Here is a 16,309-nt window from a genome sequence, read left to right as displayed (position 1 = left end):
ACAAAGACCGACGAGATGGCCAGCATGACCCCACCAGCACCCTTCAACCCAGCTACCGAGGACTGGGAATCGTACACGGATAGATTCCTAATGTTCCTCGAAACTAGCAATTTGAAGGATGCGAACGGGCAAAAGAAAAGGGTCGTTTCTCACACACTGCGGGCCCGCAGTGTTTAAGATGGCCAAAGCCCTCGCAAGCCCGAGGATGTGAAGGAAATGGACTGGGCCGATCTCGAGCCACTCCTTCGAACCACTACGCCCCGCTGTGCCCATCCTCATCCGGCGGGATGAGTTCTATCGGCGGAACCAGAGGCAGGACGAGAGCATCAGCGACTTCATAGCGCCTTGCGGGACCTAGGGGGATGTGCGAGTTCCGGGACCTGGACGATGTCCTCCGAGACCGCGTGGTCCTAGGCCTCAGGGATCAGGCACTAAAAAGTCGACTGATGGCAAAAGGCAACATCAACCTCGGGGACGCCTGGTCAAGCTTCCGCGCCGAAGCCACCCGGAAGTCAGCAGCCAGACTTCGGAGGGCAGACAACGGGACCGCACTGAAAACCCCGAGGCAAGCCGACGAGAGACCACCACACACCACGGGACCTGGACTCCGCCTCCGATACCACGGACGAGAAGGAAGACGTCCACCGGCTACAAACAGGACGGGACCGGCGAGATCAACGGGGTCGTAAGTCAGGGAACCAGTGCGCCGGGTGCGGGGGAAATCACCTTCGATCAGAATGCCGGTTCATCGACGCGATCTGCCGGCATTGCAACAAGAAGGGCCACATCGCCCGAGTCTGCCGACTCAGAAGGACACACAGCCCCCGCCGGGCGAACCAAGCAACCGGGACGAGACGACACCCCGAGGACCAGAGATCGCCAAGCCGACAATCGCTGGAGCCGAGACAACCGAGGGCGACGGAACGGGGAAGGCCGCCAGAGAGAAGAAACCCACCAGACGGTCACCATCGGCCATGCCGAAACCACTGATGCCCGGAAGGTCTACGTGGAGGTGAGCATCGAGGGCGAGCCATGCCGGATGGAGGTAGACTCTGGATCCTACCTCTCCATGGTCGCCTGGAAAGAACTCAAGCGACTGGTGCCAAACATCCAGAAAAGAGGACTGGAGAACCAGAAGCTGATCATCAAGGACTATCAGGGGAACCGCATCCTCGTCATGGGAACCGGACAGTTCGAGGTGACTTTCAAAAACCGCACCGCAAACTTCCCTGACTATCGTGGACCGGAACCGACCCAGCCTCTTAGGACTCCAGTGGTTCGCGCCACTCGGGATCGAGGTCACGGGAATAAACCACACCACAGAGGCCGACTGGGAGCAGCAACTGGCGAGGGATTTCCAAGAAGTATTCGACGGCACCCTAGGCAAGTACAAAGGGCCCCCTATCTCCTTCAGCCTAGACCCAAATGTCGCCCCCATACGCCTAAAACCCAGACGGGTGCCTTTTGCACTCCGGAAGAAAATAGACGAGCAGATTGACAAGCTCGTCAAACAGGGGGTTTTGCAGCCAATCGACCACGCCCGTGGGAGACCCCCATAGTCACCCCAGTCAAGCCAGATGGGTCAGTAAGGATCTGCGGGGACTATAAGGCCACCCTCAATTGCGCCCTGCAACAAAGCACCTACCCCGTCCCAGTAGTGCAACACTTATTACACTCGCTGGGGGGCAAGGTCTTTGCGGCTCGACCTGGCGCAAGCCTATCAGCAACTGCCGGTCGATGAAGAAACCGCCGAGGCGCAAACAATAGTCACCCACCGGGAGCGCGTTGTAACCGACTCCAGTTTGGAGTCAGCGTGGCCCCAGGAATTTTCCAGAGCCTCATGGAGAGGCTGCTGCGAGGAATCAAGGGGTGGTCCCCTATTTTGACGATGTATTAGTGTCGGCAGCCAACCAGGAGGAATTAGAGGGTCGCCTAAGGGAGGTACTAGAAAATTCAAAGGGGCCGGGCTGAAGGTGAAGAAAGAGAAATGCCAGCTATGCACAGAGCAAGTCGAGTTCCTGGGGTACCTCCTAGACCGACATGGCATCCATCCAACCGGAAGCAAAATCAAAGCCATAAAGGAAGCCCCCACACCCAAGAACAAAACAGAGCTGCAGGCATTTCTGGGACTGCTAAATTTTTACAATGTGTTCTTGCCCCAAAGGCGACCGCAGCGGAGCCCTTGCATAGCTCCTGGACAGGACGGCCAAATGGACCTGGGGGAAACGGGAGGACACCGCATTCAAGAACACCAAAGACCTGCTCACCTCGGATGCCGTCCTCATTCAGTATAATGAGACCCTACCCATCGCCGTCACATGCGACGCCTCACCATTTGGCATCGGCGCCGTCCTCAGCCATACACTTCCGGACGGAAAAGAAGCACCCATCGCTTTTTCGAGAACACTCAGCAAACCCGAAAGAAACTACAGCCAATTAGACAAGGAGGCACTGGCCATCGTCGTAGCGGTAAAGAAGTTCCACGAGTACCTCTACGGCCGCCGATTCACCCTCATCACGGACCACAAGCCACTGCTGGGCATCCTGGCGGGGAACAAGGCCACCCCAACATCCTATCCCCCAGGATGACAAGGTGGTCCGAGTTCCTCGCCGCCTACGACTACCGCTCACACACAGACCCGGTAAGACGATCTCCCATGCAGACGCGCTGAGCCGCTCGCCGCTTCCCGACCTAGACGACGACCCAGCTCCCACGACGACCACCCTCAGCATAGAGACATTGCCCGATCTACCCATAACCGCGTCAGACATTGCCCGAGAGACTAATAAAGACAAGCGCTCTGGCGCGGGTATTACATTGAGTAGAAAAGGGATGGCCAGAGAAAGACAACGATGAAGCATTCAGGACATTCCGAAACCGGCAAACAGAACTGTCACTACAGAAAGGTTGTTTGCTATGGGGGACAGGGTGGTCATACCGAAAAATTGCAAGGAAAGTATTAAAATTATTACACGAAGGGCACCCGGGATTGTGAGGACTAAAGCTTTGGCCAGAAGCTATGCTTGGTGGCCAGGTATGGACAAGGAGATCGAGGCCTGGGCAGCCAAGTGCTCGCTGCCAAGAAACCAGACCAAATCCCCCGCAGCACCAATATTAGAATGGGAAACGCCCAGGGGGCCATGGTCGAGACTCCATATAGATTTTGCCGGGCCCACAAAAGGGAACACATTCCTCATCACGGTGGATGCTTACTCCAACTGGCTGGAGGTAAGCAACATGAAGACCACCACAACAGATGCGGTAACCAAGGTCTTAAACAAGCTTTAAGAACCCACGGCCTCCCGGATGTCATCGTGTCAGACAACGGACCCCAGTTCACCTCGCTGAATTCGAAAAATTCCCTAGCGGAACGAGGCATACAACACGCACTGACAGCGACGGCGCATCCGCGGCCAATGGTAGGGCAGAACGGATGGTTCAATTTACAAAGAGAACCCTCCAAAAAATCGAACACGGGACATACAAGAAAAATAAATAAAATGCTCCTAATACAACATATAACCCCAAACACAACGACAAACAAAAGCCCGGCAGAATTACTGATGGGGAGAAAACTAAGGTCACCACTGACAGACTACACCCCACGTTCAACCCGGAAAACCCCGGACTCATCAAGCAAACACCGGGTTTTTGCACCAGGCGACGCAGTCTATGCAAAAACCTTACCGGAGACCCACTATGGGTACCGGCAACTATAACCCAACTGACAGGACCCCACTCCTACCGGCTACAGACAACCGACGGACAAACATGGAAACACCACATCGATCAATTAAGATCAAGAACAAAAACACAACCGACACGCAACCAAACACAGACGACCCGTTAACACAAACCAAGAGGGGAGGGAAGATACAGGGGATCAAATAGAAAATAACCAGCAATACTCACCAGTCAACAGCCAGCCCGAAGTCTCACCAGGAAGAAACAGCCAGGCCAGCTCAACCAGCCCGGAAAGACCAGGCAGGAGCGGCGAAAGTCGCAGTTCGACCAACCCGGTAGACCGGGAGGGAGCTGCAACAAGAGGCCCAGCGACACCTTCCAGGGGGTTCCATCGACAAGGCCAAGAGAAACAGAGGTCCCGACCGAACCGGCCGGGAGCCAAACAACAACTAATCTGCGCAAGTCAAGTAGGCAAGTACGAAGCCCCGCCTACCTACGGGACTACGTTACGTAGGACCGAACCAAGAGGGGAGGGGTGTTCTGTACAGTCAATTTACATACTCGTAGCCCCGCGTCGCGATTGCTAAAGCGCGCGCGCACCGGATTGGTCGAGCGAGCCGCACTGATTGGCCCGTTGCGAATCCCCCGCGATTGGTGGAAACTAATCGCGGGAGATTCGAAGCGGTGCCATTGGCCGCGGCCGCCGCGGCTCGGAAATAAAAGCCGCAGTCTTTCCCTCCAAGCTTAAGCTGGATCCGGAGCCAATAAAGAGCTGAAACCAAGTCACTGACTCCGAGCTTCCTTCCCGCGACGGACACGACAGTTTGCTTAAGGAATTACCTGTTACAGTACGTCCAAACAGCTCACGTTGGCTATGTTCCTAGTTGAAGACATTAAAGCAATTTTCAAATGCTCTGCCAGTCAAAGGGTATTGTACAGCTGTGCCATCTTTCCTTCCTGATTTCATATTTTCTGGTAAGGAGAAATATGGAAGTGGTGGGAAAACAGGTCAAGATTACATATTGTTTCTTAGGGTGTTTTTTTTTTTAAATGAAGATGACCTGATAAAAACCTCCAAATGATGTTTTTTTAAAAGCTTGGCAAATAGAGTGTTCTGATCAGTTTAGGAGCTTCAAATTTAGCAAGCAACAGGGCACTGGTGAAAAGAAGACCAAAAGGAACACTGATTTAGATTTAGTAAATCACCTAATTGATAATAGATGGCGTTTAGAAAAGTTTTTGTAAAAATCTTAGGGTTAGTTGTATTCATCCTAAATCTTTCTAAAGTCTATAGGAAACTGTTTTCCCCCCCAAAAAGGTTGGAGTAATTTGAACACCGAATAAGACAGAGGGAGAAATAAATGGATGAATATTCCTAAATGAAATATCTCCAGCTTCTCCAAATTGAAATGCTGAGCAGCCTGGGCAAATACAAACCAAGTCTGAAGGGTTGTTGCAATTTCACATTTTTGCCCCAGTACAGAAAAAACGTCAAACTGTCCAGTTTGAAGAAAGCAAAACTCCACTGTCACCCATTGTTTGTTAGGCAAGGTAGACACCCAGGACAATGATTATCTTAACACCAGTGTATCTGTAATGTTCAAAGTGAAAGAGGTTTGTCTTAGCCTGGTCTGAATTGTCTGATTATAAGCACTCCATTCTGCATCACAGTTCCCTTTTGACTTGCAGTCAAAAGTCCTTTCTTCCCTCTGGATTTCAGTTTTTCTTAGTTCCTAGTTGCTCATAGTGCCTTTTGAAAAAAATATTTGCTTTCTATACTCTTTCCTATCTAATTTTAATAATTACCAAGCAGTAAAAGGATCTTATACAAATCTAGTTCCAGAACATTGTACTTCTCATAACATGTTGAAAGTTTTGAAGAATATTTTGAATTGGCTTACCAAGACATAAATTGATATATTTTATCATACTTAAGTTATATAGACTGATACCTATTAAGTAAACAGGTTGGAATATAAGTTACTAAGAAAGCATTCTCTGTAGCTTATAAAAATCTTTTTCTTAATTCTCACAGTTCTGCGTTTTTATATATGACAGGTACGGCAATCTCTCATTCAGTGTTGATTGGGAATCGGGAATGGATGAGACGGAATGGTCTACATATCTCCAGTGACATTCATGAGGCCATGAGAGACCATGAAATGAAAGGACAGACAGCAATTCTGGTGGCCATAAATGGTAGGCTAACCAATCAGGATTAGAGGAAGATACATCTTGACGTATCTTGAAAAATGTGGAAAGCCATGCTACTGGAATATTGTTCAGTTCTGTAACTAAAAATTCAAATTAAGAAGCAATTGTATTTTAACCCCTTTCCCTGTGCTAGCGCCCTCAAGATGCATTCAACATTAGTTCCCTAATTCTTTCTGCTAATATCACCATTGGGTATGCTGGATGGAGAATTACAGGAGATAAAAACCAGCACCTCCGGAGGATACTAGCGTAGGGAAGGTTACAGTATGGAGTGCCGCAGTCCTCACTCAATGACTGTTTGTTCAGTGATGACTTGAAATTATAACAGCGCTGAACAAAGGGACTTATGAGCTGTGTTCAAAGTTACGGCTATTGCAACACCCCCACGATCACATGATTGCAATCTATGCACTTCATACTTAAAATGGATTGTCAAGCACCCCGCAAACACTGTCACTTGCAATCTTCCTTGCCAGCTTCCCAGAAAGTCAAGGGAAGGTCACAAGGTGCTGTTGCCTGGCTGGTTCCTAGGGAATGGTTGAAAATGGTCTGTCCTGAAGACTTTTTTCAGCCAGCCCCTTTAAGAGGGAAAGACCTGCTTAACAAAGGAACTGTGCCCTGCACGGGGCCGAATCAATCTGTCAGGCAATGTTTTTGCTCTCATATGGGCTGGCTGAGGAATCGTTCTGCACACCGAATGGGGAAAAAAACCACCTCCGCTGGGCCAGCTAAACAGAGCTTGGATCCCAAAGACCCAAGGCCAATTCAATCTATCCAGGGAAGGGATTTCCTTCACACAGTAAAAGAGCTGCCTGCCTTTCTTTGACAGGCAGGCTCTTTTAGTCTCTTTGTGGAACAGAACTCCTTCCCTGTCCATGGAGATTCTCAATCTTCCAGGTGATGGTTGTCCCAAAGATGCTTTTTCCAAAAGGCAGTGGGACTCCCTTGTTTCTTTTTGTCTCTGAAAACACTTCGCTTATCATTCAAGAAGCCTCTTCAGTTGTAACTGAAGAAGCTTCTTGGATGAGAAGTGAAACATTTTCAAAGGAAAAAACAAACAAACTAATAAGTCCAGTTGCCTTTTGGAAAAAGAATACCTTTGGATAACTCCTTTCTTTGGATCTTTCTAAGCCCTGTTACAGCCTGCCCGCAGAAATAGTTTTCTTCTGCGCACAGAATGAAAGAACTACCTGGAAACATTGATTCTCAGAGCCTTTGGAGTGTCCTCCTCCGGAATCCACCTCTTTCATTAGCTTTCTTCTCCTCTCCAGAGGAGAAAACGCTGCAGACTCTGAGCCTCAGTGTTCTGAAGGTCTGAGGCTCGGAGTCTTTCAGAAGACCAGCTTCACTAAGCCTCTTTCTCTCCAAAGGAGAAAATGCTAACAATTGACATCATTCTCATGATGGTTCAGAAGCCCCTTCTCCAAACTGCACAATTTGGAGGAGTTTTCCAAACCACGGTGAGAATCTGCAGGATGGAGCATGGCAACAGGAACATACATAGTCCCTGGTGTAGTGGGGCAAGAGAGGATCCCTGCGCTGGTGGAACTAGCCAGCAACCAGCTGGCAGGTTTCCATATACCAACGGGTATTGGGCCTTCCTGGGTTTCCCCATCCTGAGATACCTCTGTGTAGTTGCTGAATGACTTATTTGGTCACTTAACAACTGTAACAGGGAGAGCTTAGATTGCAGTCGTTGAGCAAGGCCGCATGTGAATAATATAGATATAGAATAATCATAAAAACGTACAACCAAAATTCCAGGCTCAATGGTGATTTCAAGTCAAGGACTATTTATAGCTTCCCAGAGAAGCCATAAGACACAGATCTTATAAATGTAAGTAAAGATATGGGTTGTTGTTTTTTTGTAGGTGCACTTTGTGGCATGATGGCAATAGCAGACACAGTCAAGCCAGAGGCAGTCTTAGCAATGCACATATTGCAGAATATGGGAGTGGATGTGGTGCTTATTACAGGAGACAATAGGAAAACAGCCAAAGCAATTGCAACTCAGGTATGGTTCCTTGTCAAAAAGGTACGCAAGATAATTATTAACCTTTGTTGGGCTCATTGAATGGGTGCTGAATTGGAAGGTAACCATTCCTTTCATATTTCTTGGGGGTTCTTACAACATACAAAACTGATTTGCATTCTACAAAATTGATCCAGTGTGACATCAAAATTGGATTCTACCATTAACAGGCTGAATGGTTCATTGAAAAGAAACAAAGAATACTGGCCCTGAGTGGAATAAAATTGAAAGGGTGTACAATGCAATCATTAAAAATATACAATAGTTCTTTATCTGATTGTTCCTCAAGAGAGGTCAGGAATATAACATGACATGTTCCCTCCCAATCTTTTGCCAAAAGGTTCTGCGAGGCATGGTAGAAACTGACTCATTAAGGTTTGTTACTTCGTGAGAATTTAAATCCAACTATGCTGTCTAGCCCAGTGATCCCCAACCTTTTTGACGCCGCGGCCCGGTACCGGCATCAGCTGGGCGCCGCGGCCCGGTACCGGCATCAGCTGGGCGCCACCATCTTTTTTTGATGAAAAAGTGCTTCCGGTGAGCTTTTCCGGCGTAGAAAGCTCACCGGAAGCACTTTTTTCATGAAAAAAAGATGGCGGCGCCCAGCAAGCCGCGGCCCGGTAGGAGTTGTTCCGCGGACCGGTACCGGTCCGCGGACCGGTGGTTGGGGACCCCTGGTCTAGCCTATCAATCTAAGCTAAGGACATGCAACCCGGTATTCTGAAGATGTTTTAGAGTTTGCTTCCCATCACTTCTAGATAGTACCGCAATGGCAAGTTTGTAAGGATTCTAATTCAAAAAATTTGTGAGGGCCCAGATTGATAATTCCTAGTCCAGATAAAAGGTTCTATCAGTAATCTTTCAAACAACCAGTCAGAGAAGCCTAGAAGCTAAGTATAAACTCTTTGTGTAAATGGCAGCTCTGGAATGGGGTATTTCCTTCATACCTAAAATTACCAGATTTCTAAAAAGAATGCAACAATCCACTACTGTATAGTGTCTAAATCTGAGTACTGAATTGTCCCTAGCATCCTTGTTTTAAGATGTGTATGGTTCTTAGTGGAACTTTCTGTGCATGTGATAATATTTTTATAGCAAAGTGTAAACATTGTCTCTTACAGATCTGTATCTTGTATAGTGCTTTATTTCTGTCTTTTCTCATCCACCCAAAGCTTTTGAGAAACTAACGCCTTTCCTATTTTCTGAAAAAGGTTGAATATTTGGAAGTAAGCATGTTGGCTTTATGCCAGCAGTGGGTTTAGGGATGGTATGCTGCTGAAAATGTCAACTCTTGCCTTCACATTTCTCTGCTATTTTTGAAAATAGATGCCAGACTAGATGGTTTAGAAGAGCACTTGGCCTGTTTTAATGTATTTTTCTTCCAAGAGACACTCTATTTTATAAAAGTACATAGATTCAAACAAGAAGTGTTTTTCTATATCTAGGTTGGGATCAGAAAAGTATATGCTGAGGTTCTTCCATCTCACAAAGTAGCCAAAGTCCAGGAACTCCAAACCTCTGGAAGAACAGTTGCCATGGTTGGAGATGGGGTCAATGACTCACCAGCGCTGGCCCAGGCTGATGTCGGCATTGCCATTGGGACAGGGACAGATGTCGCCATTGAAGCAGCAGATGTTGTGCTGATTCATGTGAGCTTACAAAATGTAAAGTGATGATGGGGGAGGGAGAGTTTCCTAGGACTTTTTGAGAAGTTGGAACAAAATAAAATCCCCCCCTTTTTTTCTATACAGAATAATTTGCTTGATGTAGTTGCAAGTATCCATCTATCCAGGAAGACAGTGAGGAGAATCCAAATAAACCTTATCCTGGCCTTAATATACAATCTCATTGGCATACCTATAGCAGCAGGTAAATTATTCATACTATGATTCTCAATGGGTTGGTGGAAGGTAAGTAAGAGATTTCTTATTTGTTTAAAAACTTCACAATGGGATTGTTTTTCCTGTTCTTAAGCGCTGCCGTGTAACGTTATGTCTATAATCAATTATTTGAAAGCAGAGGAAGGAGATAGAAAAATGTAAGTGAGGGAAACCCACATCCCAAGAGGCTTTTGATTTTGCTGAGTGCTTAAAAAGGAAAATGCACTGTGGTGAAAAAGCTTTTGGCTTAATAACATACCCTTCAGCAGCCTCACTGTGGTGCTGCCTAAGCAGTTGGGTTTTAATGTCAAAAATATTCTAATTTGTATAGCTTTTGCTGATCTTATTTGATGATGATGACTAGGACTTTGTGGAAGCGGAAATCCAGTGACTCAGGAAGACAACAAATTGGCTGACATGAAGTCCTTCTAATCATGGAATACCAGTTGTGAGCTCCAGTTGTACTGAACTGATGTTATTCTGAGCATGTAAAATAGAAATCAAACAATAAATTTGTGGTAGAAAAAAATACACAAATACCAAAAGTAATTCCATTTTGTAGTAAACTCCTCAGCTTTGAACAGGCAGGTGATAGGAAAATGATTTAAGACTAAATTCTGCATTCTTAAGAGTTGCTTGCATATAACTTTACAAGGTAGTTCTCGACTTATGTCCACAACTGAGCCCAAGATTTCTGTTGCTAAGTGAGACATTTATTAAAGGAATTTTGTCCCATTTTGCAACTTTCCTTGCCACAGTTGTTAAATGAATCACTGCAGTTGATAAGTCGATAACCCGGTTGTTAAGTGAATCTGGCTTCCCCATTGACTTTGCTTGTCAGAAGGTTGCAAAAGGGGATCACATGACCCCGGCCAGGATGCTACAACAGTCATAAGTATGAACCAGTTGCCAAGCATTTGAATTTTGATCACATGGTCATGGAGATGCTACAAAGGTTGTAAGTGTGAAAAGCGGTCATAAGTCACTTTTTTCAGTGCCATTGAAACTTTGAATGGTCACTAAACAAACTGTTGTAAGTTGAGGACTACCTGTGTTTAGTCAATATTCTAATTCTTGTCTATTTTTTGTGTCAGGAGTATTTATGCCTTTAGGACTTGTGCTACAGCCATGGATGGGTTCAGCTGCAATGGCTGCATCTTCGATATCCGTATTGCTCTCCTCCCTGCAGCTAAAATGGTAGGTCATCTCCCAGTCCTGAATTAATATGCTCTGCCCAAAGTCATCAAGTAGAATTGGAGTATCCTTTTCCTAAAACTTTAAATCTAGGCTACTAGTTGTAATCAAGATGGTTGATGCCTTTCTTCTACCTCTGCCCAGCATCATGCTGGAACTTTCTCAATAAGTTTGCTTGAAGAGGACTGGCAACGTCTAAACATCGGCCACAGCTGCAGTGGCTACTCTGGTTCTAAGAAAAATATTGAGCAAATGCTGTCAACTACAGATAGTTTTCAACTTATAACTACAATTGGAACCGGAATTTTGATTATGTTGTGGTGGCAGTGATGGTGTTCAGCGGGTTCTGACCAATTCTGGAGAACCGGTAGTGGAAATTTGGAGTAGTTTGGAGAACCAGCAAATCCCACCTCTGACTGGAGATTTTATAGTATCCTTCCCCTGCCACGCCCACCAAGCTACGCCCACAGAACCGGTAGTAAAAAAAATTGAATCCCACCACTGTGTGGTAGCCATAAGTCGAGGCATCCTCTTGACTAGACTACATTTTGTAACATTTTTTACAGCAGTTGTTAAGTGAATCATGCAGTCGTACGTTTAAATCCATTCTCTTGAATGGGCAAATTTTGGTGACAAATTGGCAAAAAAAAATCCCAGAAACTAATTAAAAAAACTTGCAGTCACACATGATTGCAGGACTACCATTGCAATCAGTTTTAAATTTGAGCCGGTTGCCAAGTGCCTGAAATGTGCTTATGTGAGCATGGGGTGGGGGTTGGGGTAACGTTTTATGATAAAGAAATGCTTTGTCAGCTGTAATGCACCCTTGGAAGGCCATCTTAACTCCAAATGCTCATTAAACAACTGGCCGTAAGTTGAGAAGTAATTTTGCCACTTGACATGTTGGTGCAAGACAGGATGATATTGGTGATAATGCAGATGGTGGCTACTGTGTTCACTTTACTTGACGTTTTTCACAAATTAAGTGGTCAGCAATCCCAAATCAAGACATGGATCAATTAACACTTTAAGAGCTCTTCTCGGTAGACAAAGCCAGTCCTTTGAACGGTCACTAAATGAACTGTTGTTAGTCAAGGACTACCTGTTTGAACCAGTTGCCAAGCACCTGAATTTTGATCACATGGCCATGGGGATGCTGCAACAGTTGTGTGAAAAACAGTCATGAGTCACTTTTTTCAGTGCCGTTGTAACTTTGCACGGTCACTAAATGAACTGTTGTAAGTTGAGGACCACCTGTACTAATATTTGCTAGATATCCAACTGTGCTTCTATTTTGTGTGTGTGTGTATGTATGTATGTGTGTGTGCGTGTATGTGTGTATATGTGTGTATATATATATGTGTGTGTATATATAGATATATATATATGTGTGTGTGTGTGTGTGTGTGTGTGTTTTCTTAAGTTTTCGCGGGTACTTACAGGTATGGCATTCAGCTTAGTTTGGGTATTTTCCCACGTCATTGTAGTTGTGCTTTTAAAGTTGTAGCAACGTTTCGGCAGAATCTCATCTGCCATCATCATTTGTTTCTGATCATTTGTATGTGGATCTCGGTTTCTCCCGCTGTCGAGAATCATTCATATAGGCTTGTGCTATATAATATGTATGTATATGTGTGTGTGTGTGTATGTGTGTATGTGTATATATGTATATATATGTGTGTGTGTATATATATGTTTTTTATTGTGTTCTATTTCCATAGTTACAAGAAAACAGTCCTGGAAAAATATGAAGCTGAGGCTCAAGGCTGCATGAAGCCACTGACTCCCTCTCAAGTTAGCGTCCATATTGGAATGGATGATCAGAGACAAAAACCTCCCAAATTAGCCACCTGGGACAATATCAATCAAGTGCCTCTTTGTTCCCTGACTTCAGACGTAGCACCAGGAGACTTGGAGGATGGAACAGACAAATGGTCACTACTCACCAACAATCAGGATGAATATATTTAAAGGATATTATAGCAGCAGTTTTCAAGGAAGGGACTAAGAGAGGCTTAAAGTTCTGTTTCTGGATCATCTACAGAGAAGTGTATTTGGGGTGCACTGTGTGGTGCCTGTTTTCCATCAGAATGGAGGAGTGTACCTTCAGCTGATCCTGGTGGCTCCTGGATTAGGACAAGGGCTAATTATAACGTGTATCAAAGAAAAGAGCAGTGTTTGCATTTCATTACCATTGCCTGCGGGGTGCTTAGATCTGGCCCACGGGCCCACTGTGGAAACAGCGAAGGACCAGCCCATGGTGCCTCTGCCAGCCAAGCTCCGTTTTCGGCTGCAACAACCTGCTGCAGTCCTCTGCCAGTGAAAACGGAGCTCGGGAGGGCCAAGATGCATTTTCGCTGGCAAAGTGCTTGGGCTGCCACAGGCACCCCCACACACAAGTGACGTTGAGCTGGCCACGCTCTATCCCCTGCCACCGCAAGGTCAAACACAACCCCAATGCGGCCCTCAATGAAATTGTGTTTGACACCCCTGAAGTAATATCAGAAAAACCATATTCTCCTAAAGGTCAGAATAAGATTGTTGAAATGAGTGACCAGGCTGTTTGTACTTCAGGGTGGGGCGTGGAGGAGAAGTAAGCATATTTTTTAGGGTATGCTGTATTTTCATTTTTTGCTGTCTGTTTTTACTGCAGAGAAAAACCTTCAAGCTTATTCATATCATGTGCATTTTATAATATTGGATCAAAGCTGTTCTATGTATTTTGTTTCCTCTTAATGATGCTGAATCCCAAGTTCCATAAAAAGGCAAATGATTCTTAATTTTTAGAATGCAACAAAAGTAAAGTACTGTTAGGCATGGCAGTTCCCTAAACATTCTAATAAGAATTTATATTTATCTTGTTTTAATATTGGAATCAGAGCAGTGCCTCAAATGTTGAAAAATAGACGGAAGTTTTTTTTTAAAAAATCACAATTAAGCAAATTGCAGTAAATCATTCTTTTTCCTACATGAAATTAAAAAACCAACTTTGTATAATCGTTTGAAAATAATTATTTACAATCTATTAATTTCTTTTATAATTTCATCCAATTGTTTATTGCACTTCATGCAGTTTAGTTATTGTGGATATATAACTGTAGCATCTTATCTTAAAAAATAAATCCACATTTGCCATTTATGAAATCCACACACTTTAATTCAGAAGTCAGAGAGGGAAGGAATAAATATGTGTAATGAATCTGGCTCTAAGTAAAGATGGATCAGAAATCTTCATAAATCATGAAAGCTTTGGTATAATAGCAAATGCTGCGAGTGTTGAAACTTGGAATGTGAAAAGGGACAAGTAGTTGAAATCATTGCTTCGCCATGAAACTCTGTGCTGCATTTAGTCAATTGGAATTTATCTCAAAATTGCCAAAGTTGCCCAGTGTGTAAGGCTCACTGATGATGAATTGTGGAATTTTATATTCCTGAAATGGCATATTTAACTCCAGTGATTCCATCATCAAGGAATCTCCATAAACAGGGAATAGAGATCTATGCTTCCATGGATGATTCTTTCCCAGCAGCATAAGGGGAATGTTGCAAAAAAGAATGAGAGCCCCCTGAAATTGCGGCTCTTCATACTACTGTAATTCACTAGTTGTTTCAAGGGAAGTACTAATACCACTCTATAAAGCCGTGGTAAGACCACACCTAGAGTACTGCATCCAGTTTTGTTCACCACATTACAAAAAAGATGTTGAGACTCTAGAAAAAGTAGAGAGAAGAGCAACCAGGATGATTAGGGGACTGGAGGCTAAAATATACAACGAACGGTTGCAGGAACTGGGCTTGGCTAGTCTAGTGAAGAGAAGGACAAGGGCAGACATGATAACAGTCTTCCAATATTTGAGGAGATATTATATATTATACAGAGACGAAGCGGTCAAGCTATTTTCTAAAGCGCCTGTAGGCCAGACAAGGAATAATGGACAGAAACTGAACAAGGAGAGATTTAACCTGGAAACAAGGAGAAACTTTCTGACAGTGAGAACAATCAACCAATGGAACACCTTGCCCTTGGAAGTTCTGGAAGCGCCATCACTTGAGACTTTCAAGAAGAGATTGGACTGCCATTTGTCAGAAATGGTGTAGGGTCTCCCGCTTGGGTGGGGAGTTGGATTAGATGACCTATAAGGTCCCTTCGAACTCTATCTGTTATCTGCTTCACTTCATCTATTGCATTGTAGCTTACTGAAGAAACTTCAAAATTAGCCTGAAAATAACATTTTCATTCCTCTGTGAAATTCTCATTCAAACTGTTGTAGCTGCAATCCTGCACTTGTGGTCAGCTGAAATTCATAGTCCATGAAGAAATAGTCACAAGATCATTCTTAGGTCCCTATGAAATGGCTTGGATAATCTGCAGGTGAATACTAGAAAAAGAAATGTGTTACATTTGCATCTTCCCTAAGGAGTTTCTCTAGCTTTAAAAACTGAAGACTCTGAGAAGCATCTAATTTAACTTTTCTTAGTACAAACCAGGAAAATAACAAAAATAATTGCTGGGTCAGTTAATTGCTAAGCCTTGTTCAACTATACCTCAGGATTGTGACATGTCTTCAAACCAAAGCAAATAGGTTACATTTAGAAGACGTTTGCTTCCCCCTGCTGGTTTTTTCTTTAAATATGTTATAATTTAATATTGGCTGGGTGTTTACTGGAGGCAGGGATAACATTGGTTTCTGTATTCAACAAGAAGTGTAACTTGGAAGCAGCCAAACTGCAGCTTTCCAGATATTGTCTGTTAAAACTCTCTGTAGTACAGATCAGAGTCTGGAAGGCAGGAAGTGAAGTTCTCTATGATCTGGCAAGTTCTAAAAACTTTATGGACATTATCTTTTTCAGAATTACAATTTCCCGGTTAGGAATGTTTTGTATGACTACTTCCATAAAAATTCTACAACCAAAAAGTACCCCACAACAATAACTGAGAACTGAGACATACCGATGAAAACATTATAAAAGCAATGTAGAGAGCATATTTAAAAAAAAACAAAAACACTTTTGTCTGCCATTCGGCCTCACTGTCAGCCTTCAAGATTTTCTCCCTTTCCTTTGCATCTTTCGGCTGTCATAAGTAATGGGAGGAGGAGGGGGGAATGGTTATGGGAAGTGAGCTGGAGGTGTTACAAACCAGAACTGTATAACTGGGGTGGGGTGGGGTGGGGTACATTCTTGCTTAGGTTTCTATCCTATGCTATGTGCAGCTGCAACCCTTTATCAAACTATGTCAAGGTCAACGGACAGAAGCCTCATCACCATCTGGAGATGCCCACATGATGATAAACACAACTTTTA

The 16,309-nt window shown here is 44.5% G+C and overlaps 1 protein-coding gene across 3 annotated transcripts in view; it reads left to right on the top strand.

The window, feature by feature from the left end:
* The window catches only part of ATP7B (ATPase copper transporting beta), a 41,447-nt gene extending 25,639 nt beyond the window's left edge, over positions 1–15,808 (top strand). For all 3 annotated transcript variants that reach the window (XM_087947509.1, XM_087947502.1, XM_087947519.1), the window contains exons 16-21: positions 5,744–5,884; positions 7,771–7,913; positions 9,377–9,580; positions 9,683–9,800; positions 10,906–11,008; positions 12,727–15,808. In XM_087947509.1, the coding sequence (XP_087803635.1) occupies positions 5,744–5,884; positions 7,771–7,913; positions 9,377–9,580; positions 9,683–9,800; positions 10,906–11,008; positions 12,727–12,976 (959 nt within the window). In that variant the 3' untranslated portion in view covers positions 12,977–15,808. The remainder of the gene's footprint in view (positions 1–5,743; positions 5,885–7,770; positions 7,914–9,376; positions 9,581–9,682; positions 9,801–10,905; positions 11,009–12,726) is intronic.
* Positions 15,809–16,309: the final 501 nt, after the last annotated feature.

Source organism: Notechis scutatus, chromosome 1, assembly GCF_049901735.1.
Source record: "Notechis scutatus isolate UNSWTSFEM ecotype Mainland chromosome 1, rNotScu1.2, whole genome shotgun sequence".
NCBI classification, from domain to species: Eukaryota; Metazoa; Chordata; class Lepidosauria; order Squamata; family Elapidae; genus Notechis; species Notechis scutatus.
Note: the sequence above shows the minus strand (reverse complement) of the source record. Positions and strands in the feature narration are given on the sequence as shown.